General features: G+C 37.7%; 1 protein-coding gene across 2 annotated transcripts in view; it reads left to right on the top strand.

The window, feature by feature from the left end:
- Positions 1-7,856: 7,856 nt before the first annotated feature.
- Positions 7,857-9,242, top strand: part of MYO9A (myosin IXA) — a gene marked incomplete at its 3' end in the record, with an annotated part of 220,604 nt that continues 219,218 nt past the window's right edge. For both annotated transcript variants that reach the window (XM_082860992.1, XM_082860993.1), the window contains exon 1: positions 7,857-8,763. In XM_082860992.1, the coding sequence (XP_082717118.1) occupies positions 7,924-8,763 (840 nt within the window). In that variant the 5' untranslated portion in view covers positions 7,857-7,923. The remainder of the gene's footprint in view (positions 8,764-9,242) is intronic.

Below are 9,242 nucleotides of genomic sequence, written 5' to 3'. Positions count from 1 at the left end.
ATTTGGTTCCTGAGTTTAGATTGTGAGATTTTGGATATGAGGAATTGTATAACAAGGGATGCCTATATTATCAAAGGATATTATACTAAACCTGTTGTAGTGGGTTCTTTTGTTGACAGAGAACAGAAAAACCCCACTCAGAGTGGCTCAGGGAATAAAAAGGAATTGATTGGCACACTTAACAAGAGGTTCAGTGGTTGAGTTTATCTGAGGCACAGCTGGATTCAGTGGCTTAGTGTTGATAAGGTTTTGCTGTGTGTTGAGTTAGTTCATTTCTTTTACTGCAGAGAGGCTTCTTCTATGCATTCAGAGAAGACGACTGCCAATAGCTCTAGATTTACATTTTTCTAGATTAGCAGCCCTAGTAGCGAAAAAAAAATGCTTCTTTCCTAATAGTTACAGCATATTTCCAATAGGGAATCTCAGTAAGCAGCCACTGTCACTAGGGGGAATGGAATAAACTGATTGGCTGGGCCTGGGTCACAACTAAGTGGGGGGTGAGGGTCACAACTAAGTGGGGGGTGAGGTCAGTCCATTCAAACTGTGTCATATGACAAGGGAGGAGGAGTAGTTCTTCAAAGGAAAACACATTACTTTCACCAGAAGAAGGTATAGATTACTTACGGGACAGACTAAACCAATAGATGTCCGTATACCTATGCTATAGTGTGTCATACGATGACTCATTTTTTCCATCACCCTTTCTTTAGTTGAAATACTACAAGATGTTTTTTCTTTCAGCACCAAATTTGGTTTTTAGTTGGTATTGATATACTATAGGTTAAAATTGGGCTGGGACTTCTCTGGTGGCGCAGTGGTTAAGACTCCACGCTCCCAATGCAGGGAGCCTGGGTTCGATCCCTTGTCGGGGAACTAGATCCCACATGCATGCCGCAACTAAGGAGCCTGCAAGCTGCAACTAAGGAGCACGCCTGCTGCAACCAAGACCCAGCACAACCAAATAAATAAAATTAAAAAATAAATATTAAACAAAATTGGGCTTCTATAGCCTATCTAGTGATAAAGATCAGCTAACATGTACTTTTTTTTTTTAAGTCTTTATATTGAATTTGTTACAATATTGCTTCTGTTTTACGTTTTGGTATTTTGGCCGCGAGGCATGTGGGATCTTAGTTCCCCAACCAGGGATCAAACCCCCACCCCCTGCTTTGGAAGGTGAAGTCTTAATCACTGGAGCACCAGGGAAGTCCCTAACATGCACTCTTGTCACATCTTACCTGAAAAGCTGTTCCTCAACCCATCCTTTTTTTTTTGTTTTTTTAATTCTTTCAGAAAAAGTGTTCTTTCTTTCTGTGAGAGTTACCTGTCTGCCTTTGACCTAAATCTTATTTTGTCTTGCTTACCAAAGAACCTTGGCTCATCAGACCTTCATTTTTTTAAGTTCTCAGTTCCTTTTTCTCTGCTTGATTCTATTTATAACCATAAAGGTGTGCTGCCGAGCCCCCTAATAAACATTTCACTCATACTTCTTCTCCTTTGATATGAGCAACACCTGCTAGTCTACTTGCCAATCTGTCACTTCCTGTTTAACTTCTTACAGTCCTTTTCTATTTTCTACTTTTCAGGGTCACCAGTGATATCCTGAGACCTTTGTCTCAGGTGTAAACCTAGTCTTACAGTATGTAAGGGCTATAAAGGGCCTTAGAGATATTTAACTCAACTTTCTTTTTCCGTTTTGCTTGAAGTTATTTTGATTATACCAACTTTCTTTTGGCTAGAATTTACATGGTATATCTTCTTTTTTATTTTTTGTTAACTTTCAGTTTCTGTATCCTCATATTATACACGTGTGTCTATTGAAAACAGCACAGAGGTGGATTTTAAAAATCTGCTCTGGCAATCTTTGTCTTTTAACTGGAGCATTCACACTTAATACAGGTACTTATATATTTAGTATGCTTTCCGTTTGCTCCATCTGTTCTAAATGCCCCCCTTGCCCTCCTTTATATTGATTATTTTTTATCATGCCGTATTTTCATTCTACTAGTTGTGAAGTTATACTTTTTCCCTATTTTTTTTAGTGGTTATCCTAGAATAGGGGTTGGCAAATGTTTTCTTTTAAGGGCCTCATAATAGACATTTTTGGCTTTGTGGACTATATGGTCTCTGTCATAACTGCTCAGTTCTGCCACTGTAGTGCAAAAGCATCCATAGGTAATAGGAAACAGTATAAATTATAGAGGACTAGATGTTATCATCCAGATAGATGAGCACTGGGTTGAGACCAGAAACTGGGAGAATATTTTTATCTTTAAAGTGAGGTAGTGGAAGAGGAACTGTAAGATTGATTCAGAAAAAGAATCAACCTATCAGGAAGATTACAAGAAAAAGAATTGTCATGTGAGGGCAGTTTTAAGAATGAGAAGATGGCCACAATAGTCAAACGCTACAGTGTGGTGTGTTAAGATGAGGCTTGAGAAGAGACCTTTGGATTTGGCAACGTTATGGTAATTGGTGACGTTTTTAAAGAACATTGGCAGTAGCTTGCTATGTGGAAAGGGTGGTAAGGGAGTGGAAAGTGGATATATAGACCACTGATTCCCAAATGCTGTTCTCTGGACCAGCAACAAAACAATTGCCTAGTTGTCCCAACCTCAGAACCATTATTGGACCTAGAAATGTATATTTTTAAAATTTCCCTAGATGATTCTGATAAACACTCACGGATTGCTGTCAAGATGTATTTAAGAGTGATTTTTTTTTTAATTAAAAAAATTTTTTTTGGCCATGCTGCGCAGCTTGCGGGATCTTAGTTCCCCAATCAGGGATCGAACTGGAGCCTCCTGCAGTGGGAACTCAGAGTCCTAACCACTGGACTGCCAGGGAATTCCCTGCGAGTGATATTTTGAGGCAACCCCTTCTTTCTAAACACAAAGCAAAGACTGATAAAGTAACAAAAAGAGAAAACTGAATTGACATAAATGGGGCTCAAAAAGGTAAGCATTTCTATTTTGGAAAGAGAATAGAACACAAAGCAGTGACTGGGGCTTATGTCTGGGAGCTTGCAGGGAAAGCATCTGAGGTTTTGGCCTCTGAGATAATGTGGAAGTGTCATTGGAATTGGGCTCACTGTTGGTAACCATGGGCCAGGGTAGGTAGGGCTCCTCTATTGAAAAAGGTATTTCTGAGTTTAGCTCTGGGGCTGCCTTTTTTTTTTTTTTTTGGCCATGCCGTGCGGCATGCAAGATCTTAATTCCCCGACCAGGTATCGAACCTGTGTCTCCTGCATTGAGAGCACGGATTCTTAACCACTGGACTGCCAGAGAAATCCCCTGGGGCTGCCATATTATTCACCTTTATAGATCAGACTACAGTTATGCAGTGCATCTCCTGAAATAGTACACAGCACAGCCTGCATGACTGTAAGGAGTAGCTTTGCTGCTTTCTATTGCCAGAAGCCACAGTTTATACGAGGCTTTATACCTACGGATTCAGGGGAACACAAACATAGCTTTACAGCTAGAAACCTCCTAGCTTAGAGCATATTCTTACTGTTACTGCAGGACAGATCTCCTGATTTGAATAGGCCAACTGTAAGAAAAATATTTATGAGATAACTGGGGAAATCACACACTGACCAGTCGTATTAAAAAATATTAATTTTTAAAGGTGTGATTAATGGTATTGTGGCTTTGTTTAAAAAAAGTAGTAAATAGTGGGTTCTTAGTAAATGCTGGTATGAAAAACAAAAGTCTTCCATCAAAAAGTTCACCTCTAAAGCTAAGTTCTCAAACAAATTAAGTCATCTAATGCTGAGAAACATAAGAAATAAAATCAACAATCAGAAGAGCAGTTCACGCTGATGACATTAAAATATGAGTCTGAAAAATATCAGATTATATATTATTTAGGATTTTCAAGGAGGTAAGTAAGTGAGTAGTATCTCTAAAAACTATATGACATACAGAGTGGAGTAAGTCAGAAAGAGAAAAACAAATACCGTATGCTAACACATATATATGGAATCTAAGGAAAAAAAAAAAGTCATGAAGAACCTAGGGGTAAGACGGGAATAAGGACATAGACCTGCTAGAGAATGGACTTGAGGATATGGGGAGGGGGAAGGGTAAGCTGTGACAAAGTGAGAGAGAGGCATGGACATATATACACTACCAAACGTAAAATAGATAGCGAGTGGGAAGCAGCTGCATAGCACAGGGAGATCAGCTCGGTGGTTTGTCACCACCTAGAGGGGTGGGATGGGGAGGGTGGGAGGGAGATGCAAGAGGGAAGAGATATGGGAACATATGTATATGTATAACTGATTCACTTTGTTGTAAAGCAGAAACTAACACACCATTGTAAAGCAATTATACGCCAATAAAGATGTTAAGAAAAACCCAACATTGTATGAAAATGACAGAAACCTTAGAAGTGAAAACAGTGTGATTAAAGATAACACATGGTGTTCATGAATGGGAAGTCAGTAGGATGTCAGTCTTTTCCAGTATTAATCTGTAAAATCATTGCAATGTCCATCAAAATGCCAAAAGGTTTTTCATTGTAGTTGATATGCTGATCTTAAAATTTTTATAGAACATAACCGAAGTAACATTAAAGAGGAACAAATTGAGGTGGTATGCCCTCCAGATATCAAAACTTATAATAGAGCAGTAATAGGTAAGACAGGCTTATTGATGGATAAATAGACTAGTGGAAAACAATACAGAGCCCAGAACAGATTGATACTTATCTGGAATTTGCCACATGACAGAGGTGGCATTATAAGTCAGTGGGGAAAGATTAGACTCTTCATTGTGATGCTGGTTCATTTGCTAATCTGAATTGACTTGAAAATAATTACAAGCCCTATCTCACAGCATACATGAAAATAAGTTCTGTATGCGTTAAAAGACCTACGTAAGAAAAGCAAAATTTAGGCCTTTTAGAAGAAAAGATAATAACTTTATATCCTTAGGGTAAAGGAGGATTTTAAAAAACGATACCAGGAGATAATAGTATGTAGGTTTTAGAGCCAGACTGCCTGCTTCAAATCTCAACTTTATTACATTTGGTCAAGTTCTATAAAATTTCTTTGTTTTCTCATTTGTAAAATGAGGATGATGATGATAAAAACAACCCTGAGGGAGGAATTGTGAGGATTAAATAATCCATGTGCAATGCTTAGAAAAATGACTAGTACAGATAAGCACATAAGAGTTAACTGCAATTGTTGTTAATGTTGCTTCTTAAAAAGGAAATAACCTGTAAAATATTGATAAATTTATTAAAAATAAAACTTCTCTACAACAAAAGGCAACATGAACAAAATAGAAAGATAAACTACAGAATGGTAGGAGATATTTGTCACTCATTCAGCTGAAATTGATTAATATCCAGGATATATGAAAAATCATTCAAATTAATAAGGAAAAGACAAGTCAAAAGGGGAAAATGAATAAACACTCATAGCCTCAATGGCAAATGATAGGATAAGTGTTGCCCCTCCTTACTAGTCACGAAGGAAATACAAATTGAAGTAATGAAATACCTTTTTATGTTTCTTATATTGGCACAAACTCAAGTCTGACAATACTGACTTTTGGTAAGGAGTCAGAGAAACATGAGCTCTTCCTACACCAGCTGTGAAATAGTCAGTTGGTACAACTGCTTTGGAGAGCATTTTGTTAATATCTAGTAAAGTTGAAGGTTTTGCTTAAAACCCAGCAATTTCACTCTTAGGTCTACAGTCCAGAGAAATTCTAGCAAAGGTACATGAAGAGACATGTATGAGAATTGCAGCATTGCTTTAATAGTGTAATACTGGAAACATTTTAAGCGTTCAATGGAAGGATTTAGTGTAGTAGATTGATAAATTGTGGTTTAATTAATAGTAGATAGATAAATTGTAGTATAAGCATACAATGGGAGTTTTTGAAAAATAGACTTTATTTTTTAGGACAGTGTTAGGTTTACAGCAAAATTGAGTGGAAAGTAGAGAGATTTCCCGTACATCCCCTGCCTGCCCCCACATATGCATAGCCTCACCCATTATCAGCATCTCCCACTAGAGTGGTACATTTGTTACAATTAATGAGCCAACATACCATGTCATATTGCTTGGCAATTAATGAACGTTACATGTATCAGCATTTATAAATAGGAAAGACAATGTTAAGTTACAGTGAGATGCAGACTATTTGGTATAGCAATTTTTTTAAAGCTTAAAAATTGGAAACAATACTATCTATAATTTATGGGGACCCACATATGTAGTAAAAATATAAAAGCATGTATGGGAATAATACCAACCTCAGGATAATGGTTACCTCTGCAGAGCAAAGGAAGGAGCTTTAATTATCTCTCTAATATTTTGTTTGTTTATAAAATAATCTGGAGTGATTACATCAGTTTTCAAACGGTGAATTTGGGTAGTAGATTTATGACTGGTTTTTATATGTTCTATAGTATTCTCTGCTTTTGAAAGATCATCTAGGAAAAAGGTAAACAGAGTATCTTCATTAGAGAGGACTTTGACAAAAGTAGTGTAGTAGTCTGAGAGAAGCAACTGAAGGTATTTTTCCTTTTTAAAAAAATAACAGCATCTATATGTTAAAGGATGCAATAAGTGAAAAAGGAAAGATGGATAGCATATGGGAGCTGTTTTTTTTTTTGCGGTACGCAGGCCTCTCACTGTTGTGGCCCCTCCCGCTGTGGAGCACAGGCTCCGGACGCGCAGGCTCAGCGACCATGGCTCACGGGCCCAGCCACTCCGCGGCATGTGGGATCTTCCCGGACCGGGTCACGAACCCGTGTCCTCTGCATCGGCAGGCGGACTCTCAACCACTGTGCCACCAGGGAAGCCCTGGGAGCTGTTTTTTGATGGGGCAAGATACTGATGGAGATGCTAAGAAATGGGAAGGATCTGGAACATTTTCTCTGTAGACAGAAATGGAAGAACAGAGATGAGATAAAAATAGGAATACATTTTGAGTTGGAGAAGTCATTTAAAAGAAATCACTGTTTTCTCAGTTAGGTATAAAAGTTGAAATCATTCTTTCAGAGGTGTGATATATGTGGGGTTTGAGAAAATTGGAGGGTATGGAGAATACTTGTAAGAAATGAAATAAAGTTAGATAAAAAGGCAGCATTGAAGGAAAAGGGAAGGTTGAATAAAATTTGTAATGGTGCCTAGTTGTATAATTTTGTCAGCTTTGTTCAGCAAGCCAGGGGCAGGATCAATTTTGTTGCTCCCTTTACATCTTCACCTTAAGGGAGGTAGAGTCCAGAAGTCCTTGAAAATATGTCTGTTCTATAGCAGGTTTCTCTCATTGTTTTCTTGGTTATAACTTCATCGAGTTTAATTTCTGTTTATCTGATCTCATCTTCTTACTGTTCTTAATTTCACAAATTTTTGCTCTATTGATGCACTCTTTCTTGGTTTTGCTTTAACCTTAAGAGCTTTTGGGTGTGGGGTGATAAAATTTGTGTGACTGTTCTGTCCATCTTAAGCCAGTCTTCAGTGAGGCTCTTTTCATATATAAAGAAAGAACTTGATTCTATTCCCAGGTACCTTAGAAACATTCAAGATAGTAGAGGACAAATTAATTTTTATTTTTACTCTTTGGGTTTGGAATTATTAATATAACAAAAGACTGAAAAAATTTTGGCTGTTTTGGGAAGTGTACAGATTTGGACAATAATATGAAATATTATGTGATCTCAACGAGACTGTCTTCAAGAACGGTTCTTATACTAAGAGAAGAGTTAGGATTTTTTGTCCTAAAAGGTGTAATCAACTTGATTGTTAAGCCTCTTTTTTTTGAGCTTCAGAAAGCAGTGACTGTGTAATGTGACTCCTTAATGTTTCACATCTTTTATGTTGCAGCAGTTCTTTTGCCACGAAAATGATTTGTGCAGTCTTGAACACATACTATCCATGCTGATGGGACAGGATCCAATATGAATATAAATGATGGAGGAAGACGACGCTTTGAGGATAATGAACATACATTACGTATATATCCTGGGACAATTTCAGAAGGGACAATCTACTGTCCAATTCCTGCCAGAAAAAACTCCACAGCTGCTGAGGTGATTGACTCTCTTATAAACAGACTTCATCTTGACAAAACAAAATGTTACGTTCTAGCAGAGGTAAAAGAATTTGGTGGAGAAGAATGGATACTCAATCCAACAGACTGTCCAGTTCAGCGCATGATGTTGTGGCCCCGAATGGCTCTGGAAAATCGCCTGAGTGGAGAGGACTACCGTTTTCTTCTGAGAGAAAAAAACCTTGATGGATCAATCCATTATGGTAGTCTTCAGTCATGGCTACGGGTAACAGAAGAACGTCGCAGAATGATGGAACGGGGTTTTCTTCCACAGCCTCAACAAAAAGACTTTGATGATTTATGTAGCTTACCTGATTTGAATGAGAAAACTCTCTTAGAAAACCTACGAAATCGCTTTAAGCATGAAAAAATTTACACCTATGTTGGCAGTATTCTAATAGCTATTAACCCATTCAAGTTTCTTCCTATCTATAACCCCAAATATGTCAAAATGTATGATAACCACCAGTTGGGAAAACTTGAGCCTCACATTTATGCTGTGGCTGATGTAGCTTATCATGCCATGCTTCAGCGCAAAAGGAATCAGTGCATCGTGATTTCAGGAGAGAGTGGTTCTGGGAAGACTCAAAGCACAAACTTTCTTATTCATCACCTTACTGCCCTCAGTCAGAAAGGATTTGCCAGTGGAGTGGAACAAATTATTCTTGGAGCTGGACCAGTACTTGAGGTAAGTGTGTAGAAATACGTTTCTTACTCTTAAATATATCTTTAAAAAAATTAAAATTTGTTAGATGTGAGAAAATGAAATGAAACTAAATAGAAGTATAGACATCATTTTTAGTTACCAAGGAAAACTGGAAGATAGGAAACCAAAAAAAGGCAGTGTGGAAGATTGAAAGGTGTGACACTGGCAATATTTTTTTCAAAGGATGTCTTTGGGCCATTTCAAAGGATGCAAAGGAAAGTTGATTGGAGTCAGATATATCCCCCTGTAAAGGGAGATAGCAGGGGCAGGACTCCTGTCTGTATTGGATTGTGGAAATAGGTAGTTGGGGAATATAGTCTTGTCAATATATTTTTATCTTTGCAGCCTTAAAATCTGTGCCTAGGATTGAAATTCTAAGGGTTCATTTTTGAAAATGCAGAGAATATGGGAAAAATTTTTTAGTTCCGTGTTTTAGAAGTAATACCATCAAGGGTAGAAAG

Source organism: Leucopleurus acutus (assembly GCF_964270905.1).
Source record: "Leucopleurus acutus genome assembly, chromosome: 1".
Classification (NCBI taxonomy): Eukaryota; Metazoa; Chordata; class Mammalia; order Artiodactyla; family Delphinidae; genus Leucopleurus; species Leucopleurus acutus.
The sequence above is the reverse complement of the archived record's forward strand: the minus strand, read 5'-3'. Positions and strand labels throughout refer to the sequence as shown.